An 18,327-nucleotide genomic window follows, 5' to 3' on the forward strand; every position below is an offset into this window, starting at 1 on the left:
AGCTGCAGTGCCCAGAGTCATCTGAGGGGAAAGTGTGTTTTAAAGTTATAGCATGTGCACAGCCTGTGTCCCGGGTGCTCAGTAGCCTCTGTGCGTGCTGCAGAGTGTCTTGGGAACTTTTTGATGGAAGCTTTATGTTCTGGTTTTACAGAGCTCTCCAAATAATTTCATGCAAGGAACTTGTCGTTCCATTATGTATGCAGACTGATGCACTTTCCCCAATATACGTGTATGAACACATCTGCACTCCCGAAGGGGAAAAGTTAAACCTTTCTAGGCCAGAAGGATCCCGCCATCTAAAGCTCTGTGTACTCTGCACCATGGCTTCTTGCTGTGGGAGGAGTCTTCCCTGCATCCACACAACAGTAAGAATCAAGTCAAATCTGCCTGCCTTTGGTGGACGGGTTTTTAATAGTCACGAGTCAATGGGTATTAACTCTGCTGATGTGGGAAAAGCCAGGCTCTGGCTGCTGGTGGAGGAAGGGATAAACTCATCTTCCTAGCAAAGAGCGATGTTGCCTGCATCATACATACATGGTTGTCAATGTATCACATCAGGAATATGTATTTGGGTTGCAATCGCAGCTGATGCTCTGCCAGAGAAATTGGGAATTGAAATTCCTCATTTGCCCTGGAAGGTGGGAAGCATTGGTGCTGTTTTAATTCCAAACATGGAGAGTTTAAACCCACTCAGCTAAATGGCCATTGGTCGCTTTGGAAAATCCCACTTATAAAACTCCATGACAGTCATGAATGAAAGCAAGACATGTTCACTTTTGCTGCAACCACCTTTGTCCAGACTCTGCAAACTAATTTTCCAAAGCTTTCCTGGGTGTGTTCAGAACAACAGCAAGTGGAGCTGTGAAATGAATGGTTGATGCATTAGGCGAGCAGCACTCTGTGTGTGTAGCAAGATATGAAGCAGGGCTTGCTTTTCTTTGGTTTTGAGAACTTCTCTTTTTGCCTTGCAGGTGGAACAAACATCTCCGTTTCTCCTGACGAGATTTTTGAGGGTGATACGGTAACAATGACATGCGAGTCAAATTCTTCTTCGGGGGCAACCTGGCAGTTCCCAGAAACTTTCAGCCGTGGCAGGGAGATTCTTAAAAATGACACTATAGATGGAAAGTCAACATCAACACTGAAAATTACAAACATTAAATTGGAAGATGCTGGTAATTCTAAATAGAAAAGTATTTAAGTCAAGAGTGTAAGAATTGCTATACTGAGTCAGACCCAGGCTTTACAGTCACCTCCTACCAAAGTGAGGACAGGAGAAGTAGTCTGTCACTAGGGAACATGGGGAACAAATACAGATTATTACCCTCTGTAAGACAATACTCCAAAGAATAAAACCACATCAAGGAAACACTGCAATATTCTGCATCAAACAAGGCTGGTAGAGAATTGGATGGCCTGAAGTTTCCTCCCTCCAACAACAGTGACCATAATATTCTAGGATTGTAACATACAGAGTGACATGCAATGGAAACCTAGATTCAGAGAAGGGACGCAGCCGTGACTGGGGCTCCACAGCTTTCTCTGTGTCTTGTTAAATCAGTTCTGCAGGTGTTCCTCCCAAGAGTCATGCACATCTAGTTGTCTGACCATATAACAGGTGTCCCCCGTGGTCTCGGGTGTACCAGGAGGGGCCATGTGACCTGATTATCTCTCATGATTAGTTAATGTTTCTTTAGCGAGTTGGCCATATTTATGTTACCTATAATCTCCATTCTGTGGAAGGAACTGTGGGCTTTTTGCTGGTTAATTCATGCAGTGAAGCTAGAGCGGTGGCTTCAGGAATGGCTTTTCTATTTATGGAGCAACCTCACTTGATCAAATCATAAGAGTTGGAGAGGGACATGCAGCCGGTGCGGCCCAACTGTGGGATACAGGAAATCCAGTGCTTGAACACCTTCCACAGCTACTCAGCCTTGACTTGAAAATCCCCAGCAAGGGAGAGCCTGCCACCCCCACCCCCACCCCCAGGCAGAGGCAGCTGGTGCCCATTGCACCTGGGGGGGGGATGTGGATGAGAAGCCAGGACAATGGGCAAGAAGATGGGGTATTATCCCGTCTTCCTCCCTTCCAAAGGATCCTTGCGGACCTTTAAACACTGCAGTTGTACAGATATTAGCTCCTAGATTAATGGAAAGTGGGAGTAATCTCCATAGCACCAGGCGACCGTGGAAGGTAAATTGCAATGCAACAAAATATAATACTGTAAGCCCACGACTTACCCAGGGGTTACCTTATGGGGATTGTGCCTATAGGCAAAACTGCATATAGTCAAAACACACTGAGTGCCATGGGGGTGTGTGGCCAAAGTCTTTCCCCCCTGAGGCATGTCTCCCTTTTAATTATTTTATTTTATTTTATTTTGCCAAGCGCATAAAGCTGAATGGGCACAAGGTAAATGTGAGTACGTTGCGGTCTTACTGTATAAGAAATAAAAGAAGTAATAAAAATATGATTAAAAATGTAGTGTCTAGCACAGCGCATTACAATTGTGCAACAAGCAGAAAACCCTTAAATGGTCCACCAAGGCCACCAGCCATTTTCAGGTCGTCCACTGAGAGCCGCTGGTCTATCTCCTCCTTTAAGGGAAACGCCCAGAACGGAAGGCAGTTCTCCAGAGCAGAACAGACCAGAGCACAATAGAGAGGAACCAAAGCTTGGAAACCATTAATACAGCCTAAAATTGCCCCCTTTGGGGAGCTGCTCCACACACAACACGGCTGACTGTTATTCAGATCCTGTGCACATTCAGATCACCGATGTAAATGTAAAGGTTTTGTCACTCATTTAATGCTTTGATTCAATTGAGTTAAGTTATCATGGAGATGAGACAAGCTGGAAGGTTCACAGTTGGATCTGGAAATGCTTTATGGAGCTAAATACCAGATTTTTGTCTTTTTTGCAGGTTATTACCGTTGCAGCTTTATGGAATGGACTCATAATGTGTCAGTCATACATGTTGCTGGGACTAATATAACAGTCTCTCCAATCAAAATTGTGCCCTCAGAGGATGTTGAGATTGTATGCAATGGTGACACTAAAGAACTGAGTTGCTGCACAGACAGAGATATGCAGTTCTTCACTTATTACTGGAAAACAAATGGAGCAATAAATATTTCAGGTATGAAGCGCAAGAATCTCTCTTGGCTCCTAAGTGTGCCTAAAACTTTTTCTTTGCCCAACTCCACACATGCATCTCTCTCACTCTCGCTCTCTCATTCTCTGGTGTTATTGTCTTGGAAAGTTTTTTGGGGGCGGGGAGCAACATTTGCAAAGCATAAGGAGACCTGCCAGGAGTCAGGCCCCTCCTGCACTGCCCTGTTTCTCCACCGCCATTGCTGGCTCTACAGAGTGGTGAATAACAGCAGTGGTGGACTTTGGGCTTTGAAATTCCAGCAGCGCCCCCACCCTGGTCACTCACCTTCCATTGCTTGTCATGGTTGCAAGCTCCGCTGCGGTTCCCTCTTGGCTCAGCTCCCAGTGCAGGTGAACTGGTCATGTTCCCCTAAACCTGCCTCAGATTGCAGGCAAAGCCACAGCAGCTTCTGGAGTCAGCCAGCAGGGCCAAGGCGATGCTGCCACCACTCCCTGCTGGTACCCCTTCGCCTCCTTCACAAAGAGAGGCCTTTCTTTTCCTTGTGAGGAGAGTGGGGGAGGGGAGAGAGAAAACTGCAAGGGGGAGGGGAGGATTGATGATTTGTTTTTGTTCTTATTTTTCTTATGTATTTTGTGTTTTCTATACGGTATTTTAATTTTATGCTGTGATCTGCCCTGAGATCTACAGATGAAGGGCAGTTACAAATTTAATAAATAATAATGATAATAATACTTTTGTAAGCATTCCTTGTGAGTCCTTGTAAAACACTTTGAGGATTTTTGTTTGTTTGCTAGTCGTAAGGTTACCAGATGTCCCCGTTTCCCAGAGACAGTCCCCAGATTTACAAATCAGTCCCCGTACAAAATCCATGGAAGTTGAAAAGTGTCCCCGGATTAATTGGAAAAATCTGGTAACCTTATGCTGATGTACGCAAGAAATTATCACAAAACCAACAGCTTTTGATGGGATCTGGGGGGGTTCACTCATTCCTAGTCACAAATTCCTGCTGCTTCTCCTTTTCTTCCGGTGGCTCAGTTGGAAGAGCAGGAGACTCTTAAGCTCTGGGTTGTGCGTTCGAGGCCCATGTTGGGCAAAAGATTCCTGCAAAGCAGGGGGTTGGTCCCTTCCAGCTCTACAGTTCTGTGATACTAAGTGTGGTATCTTTGGCCCAGAGCAGCTTTGGATATGGCAGGGAGCAAGTGTCTGGCATATCCCTGAAAACATCCCTCTGGGATTAAAACAGGTAGCTTTGGATTGGTTTGTAGGACATGTTAGACCCAAAGTCTCTACTGGGAGTAGGAGCTGATAACATACCGGCCAACCTCTAAATGGGGTGACATCGTACTCTGACCCCCCCAGCGACACTGACACTGAAGCAACTCTTCAGCTTTGCTTTGAGTCGAGGTGTTGACCAGTTTTCAGCATCAGTTGCAGGTAGTGCTTTGATCTGATTCTAACTCATTTCCCTTCCTTGCAGGGACCACCACTGCCACTCACAACTGTACCAAGTACCTCCTTCAGGCTAATGAATCTCAATGCCCAGCAGACAAGTCTGCAACCAAAACGGATTACACTTGTGAGCTGAACACTACCAATGGTGCCCGCAAACACAAAGTTATCGGTGTTACATATTATCGAGTGGGTAAGCATCTCTTTGAGAAGGATGTTTCTCCTTTGATTTGTATGTGTGTGTGTGACCCTGATGTTGGGAAAGATGGAGGGCACAAGGAGAAGGGGACGACAGAGGATGAGATGGTTGGACAGTGTTCTCGAAGCGACTGGCATGAGTTTGGCCAAACTGCGGGAGGCAGTGGAGGATAGGCGTGCCTGGCGTGCTCTGGTCCATGGGGTCACGAAGAGCCGGACACGACTGAACGACTGAACAACAACATGCTATTCTGATGTTTATGTTTCTGCTATTTTACCGTAAGCCATGTTGAGACAATGTGCAAAGTGGGAGACAGTCTCCCTAAATAAACAAAATAACGAACTCACAATCAAATCTCCAATGTTTATGTTTCACCAGCAAATGTGAGCATATCTTCTGGAACAAATGGCAAGGTTTCCGAGGGACAGCGTTTCTGTCTAAGCTGCAACAGTGATGTGAGCAACTTTGACAGCGTCACCTGGCAAATCCAAAGTGGAAGCTCTACGAAGCAGGTTGACAGCGTGTGGCACACCACCAATCACAGCGGACCGGGGGCAAAGTCTGTGCTTACGGTCGGCAGTGCTAATCTGGACTGGGATGGTGAGTGAATTGCATTCCCACCATCAGAACCAAAAACAAATAAAGCAAGCAATGAAAACCACCTTTGCAATACAATTTCCACCATGTGTGTACCCGTATTGTCTCAATTAATAATAATAATAATAATAATAATAATAATAATAATAATAATACCCTGCCCATCTGGCTGGGTTTCCCCAACCACTCTGGGTGGCTCCCAACAGAGGACTAAAAATAGAATAAAACTTCAAACATTAAAAACTTCCCTAAATGCGCTGCAGTGGCTAATTTAGAAAGATCTAGTTGCTTCCTTGTGCTGTTGGCTAAAGAGCATCTGGTTTGATTGTTTTTAGGCAACTATACCTGCACCTTTACCCAAGGATTTCTGAACAATTCTGCACACATGCAAATTGACGTGTTTCCTTTGCCACTGAAAGAAGACATTATAAGAGATCCCATAAAGGCATCCATCCCTTGTCCAGGGACTCAGGTTCTAAGGTGCTGTACAAGCAAGACGGGAAATTACACCGTGAAGTTCTATGTTGAACAAACGCCTACCTTTGTTCAGAGAGGTAAGCAACCACTGGCTGGGTGGGAGAGAAGCAGGTGTGTGGCAACCTGAATGGCAGTGGTGGCGTGACAGGTGTGGGATGTGGAAAGAGGTGCCAGTGAACGCCAGAGGTTTTAGAGCTAAAATTATTTTAATGTTTTCTCTTCAGTCCAGACATAACTTTTCAAGACAGTCGATGAAGAGCTTAGAAACCAACTTGCTCATAGGTTTAATGTGGGTTATGGGTTAACATGGGGATGCGGGTGGCTTGCCGATCAGAAGGTCGTTGGTTCCAATCCATGCAACGGGGTGAGCTCCCTTTCTTAGGTCCCAGCTCCTGCCCACCTAGCAGTTAGAAACCCATCAAAATGCAAGTAGATAAATAGGTACCACTCCGGCGGGAAGGTAAACGGCATTTCCATGCGCTGCTCTGGTTCGCCAGAAGCGGCTTTGTCATGTTGGCCATATGACCTGGAAACTGTACGACGGCTCCCTTGTCCAGTAAAGTGAGATGAGCGCCGCAACCCCAGAGTCGGACATGACTGGACCTAATGGTCAGAGGTCTCTTTACCCCTTTACCTTTACCTATGGGTTAACATAGAGAGGCATTATGCTTTTCGTAGCGCAGAAAAACTCGTTAACCTGCTGAAGGCAATGAGAAAACAGGAGGCGACAATATCAGGCAGCAGCTGCCTCCAGTGTGTTTGCATAGCAGCTTCTGAGCAGGAGTTTACTTGAGAAACGGCAACTTGGATTTTCAGCAGGAGCTCCCTTAAACCATCCTTCACTCAGCTCAGTGCTGATCCGTTTTGAATTAGTGCCCTGCCTTGGGCACAGAAAGGACTAGTTAGAGCACATGCTATGTGTGCATGAGAGAGAAGGCAATTTTATATTATTTTAAATGGACCACCTCAGTATCACTTGTGCTCACACTGTCACCTTAGTTTTGCCCGGCACCATTCAAAAACATAAATCAAGCCGATGGCTCTATTTATGTTTACAATATTTAGTGGCAGCTCCTCATTCAAAGCTCTCAAAGCAGTTCACAGAGAAAAAACAGTTACATTTCTGACACACAAGTTGGCCCTCACTAATTCTACTTGCTGTCTGAATTTACCTCATTCTATACAGAAAGAAGAGGAACAGGCTGCTACCAGCACACAGTAAATTTCATAGAAACTCAATGCGGTTCTACAGAGCGTTTATTACAAGTGTATTGTGAGTTCCGTAACCAAATTGATGGGCATGTTAAAAGTTCACCAATATTCCTAAAACTTTTACCAGGTAAGGAGAAAATGTGGGGAATGACATATGATATCTCTACAGTTGCCATAACCCAGTTATATTTGCAAATTGTGCAAAATGTTTATTAATGATGCAAATAAAGTATATTAATTGGGGCATTTTCTGACAGTTAATTTTATTTATTTACTGTATTTCTATCCCACTCTTCAGACAAGTGTTGTCTCTAAAAGTGTCTTACATCAATAACAAAGGGGAAAGGACGAGAGACACTTTGCATTTGTAGGCGGCTGGTGTCCTTTTTGGGTATTAATTTTGTATTTCAATTGAACAAAAAAAGTAACAATAAAATAAGAAGTGCAGAGGAAGGTATACTCTATTGCTATGCATATATGCAAATCTTATTATTATCTCTGTGTGTGTGTGTTTATTTGCAGCTTACTATATTTTGTATAAATGTGATCCAAATGTCCTTATACTTGTCCATACATTATTCTTGTCCACACTGTATGGTGTCCTGATGTTTCAAGACATAAAACAGCATCTCTTTTCCTTTCTTTCATAGCAAAGAAGGTAGCATGCAAATCTTCAGAGATTGGCACTGGAGAGGATGGAGCTGAGCTCACAAGGCCTTGCATGAATGAGACAAACCACCCTGTCAGAGGAAGTATCACCTATAAGTGCAAACATAATTTGTGGGAAATAGTGAGAAATAGCTGCCTAGCCGTCCCAGTGGATGACCTTCTCAGTTCTGCAGAGGTAAAAGCATCCCTTTGTCTGGGCCCTCTGTCTCTTCTTAGGGACTTGGGCTGCATTGCCTGGAAGTCAGCTCAACTGAAGCCAGTTGCCTTCCAAGTCAAGTAAAAATGCTTAGGATTGGGCGATAGGTAGCACAGGTTGCCCCAGACTATTCAGCGAAATAGATTTTTAAAACTATACATTATACACTGCAACAGCTCAAATTAGCAGCCTTGTGCAAAACAAGTTGAGCACATAAGTAAACAGAACATTGCTGGGATATATCAGCAGGTTTAAGAGCTTTTAAAATGATGACAGAGAGGGCACAAAATATGAAGCATTCATTTGGAGGGAAGCGATTCACAATATTTATCTAGCTAGGATACAGCAGTTGCCCAAAAGTGCCCCAAAGTGAGGCACATTTGATTGATTGATTGATTGATTGATTGATTGATGCATGCCCTGCCCATCTGGCTGGTTTTCCCCAGCCACTCTGGGCAGCTCCTAACAGAATATATTAACAACAACAACAACAACAACAACAACAACAATAATAATAGTAACAATAATAAAGTGATAAAACATCAAACATTAAAAACTTCCCTAAACAGGGCTGCCTTCAGATGTCTTCTAAAAGTCCAACGGTTGTTTATTTCTTTGACATGTGATGGGAAGGCGTTCCACAGGGCAGGAGCCACTACCGAGAAGGCCCTCTGCCTGGTTCCCTGTAACTTTGCTTCTCGTAGTGAGGGAACCACCAGAAGGCCCTCGGCGCTGGACTTCAGGGTCTGGGCTGAATGATGGGGCTGGAGACGCTCCTTCAGGTATACTGGGCCAAGATCATTTAGGGCTTTAAAGGTCAGCACCAACACTTTGGATTGTGCTCGGAAATGTACTGTATGTAATTCACCACCCCGCAGAGCTCATCGCCCAGACCTTCCCAGCTTGCTTTTATGAGCCAGCATGGGCAAGGATCAAGGAGACAGGTGATCAGTTTCACTCGTCCAAGCAGCCTGTCCACATCCTCAGAGGTAACAGGTTGAAATTGATCCCATGCAACTTGACTAGACAGGACTCTAGCACTCTCCTGCCCCGGCCCTGCTCCCACGGTGGAGTCTACCTCTTCCCAAATCTGAGTGACCTTATCTGCAAAAAAACTTTGCAAAATCATTGCAGGAGATCTTGGGGTCCTTACCAGGCCCCGATGATGAAGGTGGTTCCATTTGATTGCAAGCCACCTGGAAGAGTCTCCAGCTGCTGTTTTCTGCAGATGCAATAGAGGCGGTGAAGAAGGTCCTCTTCGCCGCCGCTATCGCCACTTGGTAGGCTTGATGTTGAGTTCTAATCCATGTCCGGTTCAGTTCAGAATGAGTTTTCCGCCACCGGCGCTCTAGCCGTCTCAGCGACTGTTTCATCACCCTCAGCTCCCGGGAAAACCACGGGGCTGTCCGGGCTCCATGCAATTGGAGAGGGCACTTTGGAGCCAGACACTCCTGGTTAACACCACATTCCAGTGGGCCACCAGGGAATCTGCTGAAAGGCCATCAACATGGGATAGAACATCCCCTACCACTCTCTGGAAACCATTTGGATCCATTAAGTGGCAGGGGCGGACCATCTGAATCGGTCCCACCTCCCTGCAGAGGGAAGGGTTGCAGAGAAGTGTTAGCAATTTCACTCCTCCAAGGCTATGCTCACTTGGAGATCCAGAGAGGGGGGGTGCTAATAGCCCAGAGCATTTTCCCAACAAGAAGTCCAGTTGCACCAGGAAGTGATCTGACCATGGCACTTCTTTTGTTTCGCTTTTACTTAGTGTCAGATCACCCATACCATAGAGGTGAACACCAGATCAAAGGCTATGAGTTGGCCCAAACTCATTCAGGGACAGCCCCATGGAGGCCATGCTTTCCACAAAGTCGCAAGCGGACTCTTGTAAGGTTCTGTTGGCATGGATGTTAAAATCCCCTAGGACAACCAAACTAGGTATCTCTAGGAGAACATCCACCATCACCTGAAGCAGCTTGGGCAGGGAATCCTTGGTGCAGCAGGGAGGTCATTACACCCAAAGGAATCCTGTACTGTCCCTATTGCCCAACTTCCAGAACATGCACTCAGAAAACTCGGTCTTCCCAACAGGATGCCTGCTGCAAACTAATGACTTCCTAAAAATCACTGCAACCCCCCCTCCCCGCCCACATGGCTTGGGTTGCTGTGCGTAAGAGAAACCTGGTGGACAAGCAGCGGCAAGGACAAGCCCATCTGCTTCATCCAACCAAGTCTCTGTCACACATGCCAGGTCAAGTCCTCCATCCACAATCAGGTCGTGGGTGGCAGCTGTCATGTGAGTCATTGACCTGGCATTGCACAACAGCTGCTTAAGGTGGTGTGGGTCTCCCTTCTTGATTCCAGTATCCTTCTGGTCAGGACCAGACCCGGAGGCAAGGATAGTCTTCAAACAACGACTAAAACTGCCTCCTCAGTAATGACATGGTTTGGTCTTAGTGTAACTCCTCCTGCTGCCTGTGATCACTGAAATCAGGTGTCCCAGTGCATTCCCCCCCCCCCCGGGTGGAACCAGCCCCAGCCACCCTGTTGGCTGGGGCCCACTCCCAGGCAGCCCTGACCCTCTCCCCTTCAGAACAGATAGGACATGCAGGGACTTCTTTTTTCCATATTTATGGGCTTTATTTTTATTTATGTAATAATGCCAGCATTCAAAAGGTATATGTGCTAAATTTTCACAGTTATCTTTTTATTTCTGGTAATGAAATAGACACAAAATAGGAAGCATTGAACGATGTAAACCCTGAATCTACTCTGACCAGTTTTAACGTTATTAGAATAATATCAGATCTATCGTTCTAAAATGTCCCAGGGCATACTTATCCTTGAAATGGGTTTATTTTTGTCAAAACACTTGCTCTGCAGCGCCCTCTGGTGTCACATTTTAATAACACATTAAGAATGTTTAAAAGCAACAAGTCATTTGTCCCTCTGCCTTATCACAACTCTTCCTTAACCTTTCCTGACATTAAAAACTCAAGCGTCGATGTGCCCCAAGTTGCATACTGCTGATTAGTGTTTCCGCCTCTCTGCAGCAAGGCTCCCAGGACATCCAAAGCTTTTCAAACAGAAATCCACTTTCCTCTCCCAGCTCCATCCTCTTTCATTGAACAGAGAATCACGGCCTGTTCCGTGTGTCTCTGTCATTTAGCTGCTGAAGCCGTGGGAAAAGATGGTTGTGCCACAAGCGATGGTCACTTGGGAAATCAGGAAATTGCACTTTTTGTGAAGCAAGATTCCCTTCTGTTATTAATTTCACAACATTCTGTGCCTCTTCCAGCTGGCTGAAGAGAATCTGTGGCCTTTCTATTTAATAACAAGCCTCAAGTGCAATTTACTCTTTGTTTAACACATTTAACTTTAATTCTAGTCTTTGGTGTCTAGTCCTGAGCAACAGAAGAATTTGCCTGAATTCCTCCGCCACCTGAACCATACCGTCAAGCAACAGCAGCAAAGTATGAAAGCTGTTGCAAACCTGAAAGCTGTTGTGGAAATTTTGAATATGGTTTCAGTCGTGCCGGTAGCTGCTGAGCGGGCAACAATGGAAGTAAGTTACAGAAGACTTTGCAGAAGCTGAGAACTCCTTTCTTTTCATCTGCACTAGTTGGATATGCTTAGCCTGGAAAAGAGGAGAATATCTAAAGGGCTGTCACACGGAAGATGGCGCAAGCTTGTTTTCTCCTTCAGCTAGTTTTGTTGTGCATTTGAATTTATCCCAGAATTTCTGCCTGCTTCTCACCTCGCCCATCTTGCAAATTAAATGTTTGCATGAAAGTCACCTTAGTGGGCTGTGGCTGCTCTTTGTCTTACTGTTATATTGATGATTCCCATTCAGGAGTTGAATAGACTGGACTTGGCAACTCGATTTATGCAAGGTTTGAGGATGCTTCTCAGAGTGCCTTTAGGATAAGGTCACCAGATTTCTTTCAATGAATCCGGGGACACTTTTCAACTTCAATGGACTTTCTGTGGGGACTGATTTGTAAATCCGGGGACTGTCCCCAGGAAACGGGGACGTCTGGTAACCTTAGTTTAGGACATGTTTTGAGATGAGGCTGGTGTCAGGTTTGTACCAAGGTCAAGGAAGGTTCATGGTGGAGAATCTCATGTCATATTTCAGTTACGTCAAGCTTGTATTTGAATGCTATTAGATAAACCATAGGAATAAGTTCAGATTCACACACCTATTCACAAGGGCATGACAGAGTAGCTCAGGAAAGAAGTAATGAGAAACCATCAGGATCAATGTGGAAATATCAAGAGTTTGTTCCAATAATTCTTACATAAGTTAAATCTGGAACTATACTTTCCCTAAATAATAATGAGCAAACTGAGGCAAAGTTTCAGTTTTTACCATGAAACAAATATTTGTGCAGGACCTCAGACTGTTCTACAGCCTCCAGGCTTGCTTGCTATAGGTTGGTATGTTATAGGTTGATTGACTGTTGGATATGACAGCATCACATTATGATAAAATCGGTATCTGTACCTAATAATGTATTTGAAATATGAGAGGAGCTTGAGCTTTCAACCATCTGACCTTCCAAATGGCTAATGAAACAATCTATGGCCTTTAAAATGGGAGGTGGGGCGAGGCGGGTGAGTTATTGTTTTGCTTGTTCTTATGTTATGTATTTTGGGATTTTTATATTGTAAACTACCCTGTGAACTTTGAATGAAGGGTGATATATAAATTCAATAAATAATAATAATAAATAATAATTTGAAAAGTTGGTAGGTGGATTAGTGTTAAATGAAAAGGGATTGGAATTTCTAATGCACACTGATAATTTTGTTACTGGACTTTAGTAATATCTCTTTATTCTCTTATTATTGCAGAATTTTTTATCCACAGTAGACATGGTTATCAGCAGTCCACCAAAAACTTGGAAGGATTTTGAGAATGGAACTTCTCAATTACTGGCTTCAGTGGAGCAATTTTCTGACTCCCTTCAACCTATTAATAGTTCTATTCCTTCCATCAGCTATGAGAACCTCCAGCTCAAAGGTGTGGTCATTGACAAAAGCAAGGTTTCAGGCTACGACGAGAGCTTTACATTCTCCAAGCCCTCAAACCTCAATGGTAGTGTGCTAATTAACAAAGCAAACATTCAAGCTGGAAACTCCAGCTCCACCATCATCAGTGTGGCTTATTCAACTTTGGGACCTATTATTCCACAGCATAAGGAGATGGATGAATTCGTAGTAAATGGTTTAGTGATGACAACGCTAATCAATGCCAGCAGCACACTAAGTGATGATTTCAGGATCATTATGACATTTACGAAGGATAACAAGACCCTGAAAAATCCTCGATGTGTATTTTGGAATTTCAGCTTCTCAGAGGATGGTGGAGGTTGGGACACTACTGGCTGTGAAAGCACAGAGAATGGGGACAATGTCACTTGCTCTTGTAATCACTTGACTTCATTCTCCATTTTGATGTCTCCCGGTAACGATCCATGGGACACGTTGGATTACATGTCTTACATTGGTGTGAGCATTTCTATATTAAGCCTGGTGGCCTGCATTGGCATAGAATTTGTCGTGTGGAAATCAGTGACCAAAGCAAGAATATCCTACATGCGCCATGTTTGCATCCTGAACATAGTGATTTCTCTCCTGATTGCAGACATCTGGTTCATTGTGATAGCAGGAATGCATGACGCAAACACGAAAATGGACCAGGCTTGGCTCTGCATAGCAGCAGCATTCTTCATTCAGTTTTTCTACCTCTGTGTCTTCTTTTGGATGCTAGCCTTGGGCCTCATGGTGTTCTACCACTTGGTCTTTATCTTACACAATGCAAGCAAGACCATCATGAAAGCTCTCGGCTTCTGCTTGGGATACTTTTGCCCACTAGCTATATCTGCTATCACCTTAAGCAGCACCCACCCACATTACACGAGAAAAAGGGTCTGCTTACTCAACTGGGATGAGAGCAGAGCTCTCTTGGCCTTAGTCATTCCTGCCATGATCATTGTTGCTGTCAATGTGATTGTTACCATTGTGGTCATAGCAAAAATACCAAGACGTTCCATTGGTGAAAAATCAATAAATGAAGAAAAGAGCTCTTTGTATCGCATCACCAAGTGTATCGGTGTTCTGACATCACTCTTAGGCCTCACCTGGTTATTTGGCCTTGCTACAGTTATCCCTGGAAGCCCTAGAGCATTCCACTACTTATTTACTCTTTTCAATGCTTTTCAGGTAAGTAGATCAAAGATACCAGCCGTTTGCTGTGCTTAACTGATAAAAAATATTGTCAACACTTTCTTGGGACTCCTCAGTACCACTGTATACACAAGGTGGTGATTGTTATTTTTCATGTGGTAAGAGTCTAGCGATGTCACTGAATTTGGACTTCTGTGCTAAGCCTGGCCCCGTTCTCCCCTTTCCTAGAGCCTGTGCCATCACATGACCTATGACCCAGGCCTGTTTCTCCTGGACATATTGCTATTGAACTTACTATAAGTATATATTTCCTGACCTGAGAAATGCTGAGATCAAAGCACTGTAGTGCCAGCCTTGATCCCTAAATTAACACCTGTGACTGTGAGTTCAAAGTCACCTCTAGATTGAATCCAGAATTGCATGCGAAGCAAATGTTTGTGAAAGATTCCTTGTTCCATTATATATGTGCTCATTTATTTATTTATTTTATATACCGCCCTATACCCGGGGGTCGCATTCCAGGATCAAATAAGAAACTGGGACTGTCCCTGGAAAATAGGGGTTCTTGGAGGGTCTGTTATAGTACAATTCTGATCCCACTTAACAGGGACTAAGTCTCATTGAACTCAGTAGTAAACACATAGAATTGCAATGTGAGGTCTCTTTCCCCAGTATATTGCTTGTTGACCTTTTAAAGCTTTTCACCAGGATGAGTTTGTAATCCCCAGAATTTTATCCAAAACTTCTCGCTTATTTTTCTCCTAGGCTCACAAATCCATTATCCATGTTTCCCCCCATACACTTTGGCAGTCGGTGTTCAGAAATGCTGCTCTTCCTTTGGAATTACATTAGAGAGATCCTTTGGCCTTTAGATTCGAGCATCTAGGGTGCCCTTTTACAAATGTGTATAATATTAATATGAAAATATTTTGCAGGGATTATTCATTCTGCTGCTTGGAATCCTCTCAGATAGGAAGGTAGGAAATTAATTTTGAAATATTAGAGCTTTATTTTATTATATTGAATTGAGAGATTATTTGATATTGGCTTTCCTTTGTTTCAAATGTGCAGGTACGGGAAGCTCTGTGGAATAAGTGTTCCCTCTCCAGCTGGAGTTCACAACACACAAAGGTAATATTATTTCCAGGAATGAATAGTGGGTTGGAGCCAAAGGTGCCCTTCTAAATGCAGAAGATATCCACTGCTAATGGAAGCACTGTTTTAAATCTTGCACTCTGCCTAATTTTTAATAGAATCTCTCTAATTTTAATCCCTCAACGATGAATGAGAAAACCTTTATTTTATCAACCTTTATAAACAGTATGTGTTTGAAACTGTTCACAATAAGGAAAAGGGAAGGAATGAGGGAATGAAAAAAACTTATCACCGTCACCCTCAACCTCATCAAACAGGATTTTTTAATGGACTGTCTTTCTTTCTGTCCAGAAGAGGGCAACCAAAATGGTCAAAAGCCTGTAAACGATGCCTTATGAGGAACGGCTTAGGGAGTTGGGTATGTTTAGCCTGGAGAAGAGAAGGTTAAGGGGTTATATGATAGCCATGTTCAAATATATCAAAGGATGTCATATAGAGGAGGGTGAAAGGTTGTTTTCTGCTGCTCCAGAGAAGCGGACACGGGGCAATGGATTCAAACTACCAGAAAGAAGATTCCACCTAAACATTAGGAAGAACTTCCTGACAGTAAGAGCTGTTGGAAAGTGGAATTTGCTACCAAGGAGTGTGGTGGAGTCTCCTTCTTTGGAGGTCTTGAAGCAGAGGCTTGACAGCCATCTGTCAGGAATGCTTTGATGGTGTTTCCTGCTTGGCAGGGGGTTGGACTGGATGGCCCTTGGGGTCTCTTCCAACTCTAGGATTCTAGGATTCTATGTTTAAGGCATAATGGTTTACAGCAGGGGCTGCCAACCTTTTTGAATCAGTGGCAACATTTGAATGGCTGCTGTGCGGGCATAACACACGATTAGAGAGAGTATTGTCATGGCGAAACTTTTCTCATAATTGTATTTCCAAACTAGAAAAGGCTTGATCTGTTGAATTTCTGCCTGTCATACAGCTGCTAAAAGCATAAGAACCCAATCCTCCCCCCAATGCTAACCCTAAACCAAAGTTACAGGTAGGTAGCCGTGTTGGTCTGCCATAGTCAAAACAAAATAATAAATAAATAAATTCCTTCCAGTAGCACCTTAGAGACCAACTAAGTTTGTTCTTGGTATGAGCTTTTGTGTGCATGCACACTTCTTCAGAGACACTGAAACAGAAGTCACCAGACCCTTATATATAGTGAGAGAGCCTAAACCAAAGTCCAGGCTACTATTCAGCATCCCTGAGTAAACATGCCTGCCATTGCGCTGTGAGTTACCTATATAGTGAATTCTTAATTTAGCTCCTATATAGCAGGACCTAACAGAAGCAGAAGACATCAAGAAGAGATTGCAAGAATACACAGATGAATTATACCAGAAAGATATGGAGGTCTCATACACCCCAGGTAGTGTGGTTGCTGACCTTGAGCCAGACATCCTGGAGAGTGAAGTCAAATGGGCCTTAGAAAGCACTGCTAATAACAAGGCCAGTGGAAGTGATGACATTCCAGCTGAACTATTTAAAATTTTAAAAGATGATGCTGTTAAAGTGCTACAAGTTTGGAAAACTCAGCAATGGCCAGAGGACTGGAGAAGATAGGTCTACATCCCAATCCCAAAGAAGGGCAGTGCCAAAGAATGATCCAACTACCGCACAATTGCGCTCATTTCTCACGCTAACAAGGTTATGCTTAAAATTTTACAAGACAGGCTTAAGCAGTATGTGGACCGAGAACTCCCAGAAGTGCAAGCTGGATTTCAAAGGGGCAGAGGAACCAGAGACCAAATTGCAAACATGCGCTGGATTATGGAGAAAGCTAGAGAGTTCCAGAAAAACATCTACTTCTGCTTCATTGACTACGCAAAAGCCTTTGACTGTGTCGACCACAGCAAACTATGGCAAGTTCTTAAAGAAATGGGAGTGCCTGATCACCTAATTTGTTTCATGAGAAATCTCTATGTGGGACAAGAAGCTACAGTTAGAACTGGATATGGAACAACTGATTGGTTCGAAATTGGGAAAGGAGTACGACAAGGCTGTATATTGTCTCCCTGCTTATTTAACTTATATGCAGAATTCATCATGCGAAAGGCTGGACTGGATGAATCCCAAACTGGAATTAAGATTGCCGGAAGAAATATCAACAACCTCAGATATGCAGATAACACAGCTTTGATGGCAGAAAGTGAGGAGGAATTAAAGAACCTCTTAATGAGGGTGAAAGAGGAGCACAAAATATGGTCTGAAGCTCAACATAAAAAAAACTAAGATCATGCCATCACCTCCTGGCAAATAGAAGGGGAAGAAATGGAGGCAGTGAGAGATTTTACTTTCTTGGGTTCCATGATCACTGCAGATGGTGACATCAGTCACGAAATTAAAAAAAACAAACACCTGCTTCTTGGGAGAAAAGCGATGACAAACCTAGACAGCATCTTAAAAAGCAGGGACATCACCTTTCCGACAAAGGTCCGTATAGTTAAAGCTATGGTTTTCCCAGCAGTAATGTACGGAAGTGAGAGCTGGACCATCAAGAAGGCTGATCGCCGAAGAATTGATGCTTTTGAATTATGGTGCTGGAGGAGACTCTTGAGAGTCCCATGGACTGCAAGAAGATCAAACCTATCCATTCTCAAAGAAATCAGCCCTGAGTGCTCACTAGAAGGACAGATCCTGAAGCTGAGGCTCCAAGACTGAGGCTCCAAGAGAACTCCCTGGAAAAGACCCTGATGTTGGGAAAGATGGAGGGCACAAGGAGAAGGGGACGGCAGAGGATGAGATGGTTGGACAGTGTTCTTGAAGCTACTAACATGAGTCTGACCAAACACGGGAGGCAGTGGAAGACAGGAGTGCCTGGCGTGCTCTGGTCCATGGGGTCATGAAGAGTCGGACACGACTAAATGACTAAACAACAACACAGCACATGAGATGTGCCTCAGCATTTTTGTAAAGTATTTACATTTGTATCAGCATTCACTCACACTTATTGTGTAGCAGTAAGGTGCTCTGGAAGGATTTTTTTTTAGTTTATTCTGTAGCAGTTCTTGCGGAAAATACGGTAACTCCTAGGGACTACCTGATCTCAGACAAACTCACCCCAGGGAAGATGCATCCTAG

At 43.9% G+C, this 18,327-nt stretch overlaps 1 protein-coding gene across 1 annotated transcript in view; it reads left to right on the forward strand.

Annotated features, from left to right (window-relative positions):
• The window catches only part of ADGRF5 (adhesion G protein-coupled receptor F5), a 32,866-nt gene that overhangs the window by 10,753 nt on the left and 3,786 nt on the right, over positions 1-18,327 (forward strand). The window contains exons 10-20 of the mRNA XM_033145578.1: positions 972-1,175; positions 2,924-3,139; positions 4,593-4,757; positions 5,142-5,363; positions 5,696-5,914; positions 7,024-7,176; positions 7,700-7,893; positions 11,306-11,482; positions 12,775-14,145; positions 15,045-15,086; positions 15,181-15,240. Coding sequence (XP_033001469.1) covers positions 972-1,175; positions 2,924-3,139; positions 4,593-4,757; positions 5,142-5,363; positions 5,696-5,914; positions 7,024-7,176; positions 7,700-7,893; positions 11,306-11,482; positions 12,775-14,145; positions 15,045-15,086; positions 15,181-15,240 — 3,023 coding nt within the window. The remainder of the gene's footprint in view (positions 1-971; positions 1,176-2,923; positions 3,140-4,592; positions 4,758-5,141; positions 5,364-5,695; positions 5,915-7,023; positions 7,177-7,699; positions 7,894-11,305; positions 11,483-12,774; positions 14,146-15,044; positions 15,087-15,180; positions 15,241-18,327) is intronic.

Source organism: Lacerta agilis, chromosome 3 (genome assembly GCF_009819535.1).
Source record: "Lacerta agilis isolate rLacAgi1 chromosome 3, rLacAgi1.pri, whole genome shotgun sequence".
Lineage (NCBI taxonomy): Eukaryota > Metazoa > Chordata > Lepidosauria > Squamata > Lacertidae > Lacerta > Lacerta agilis.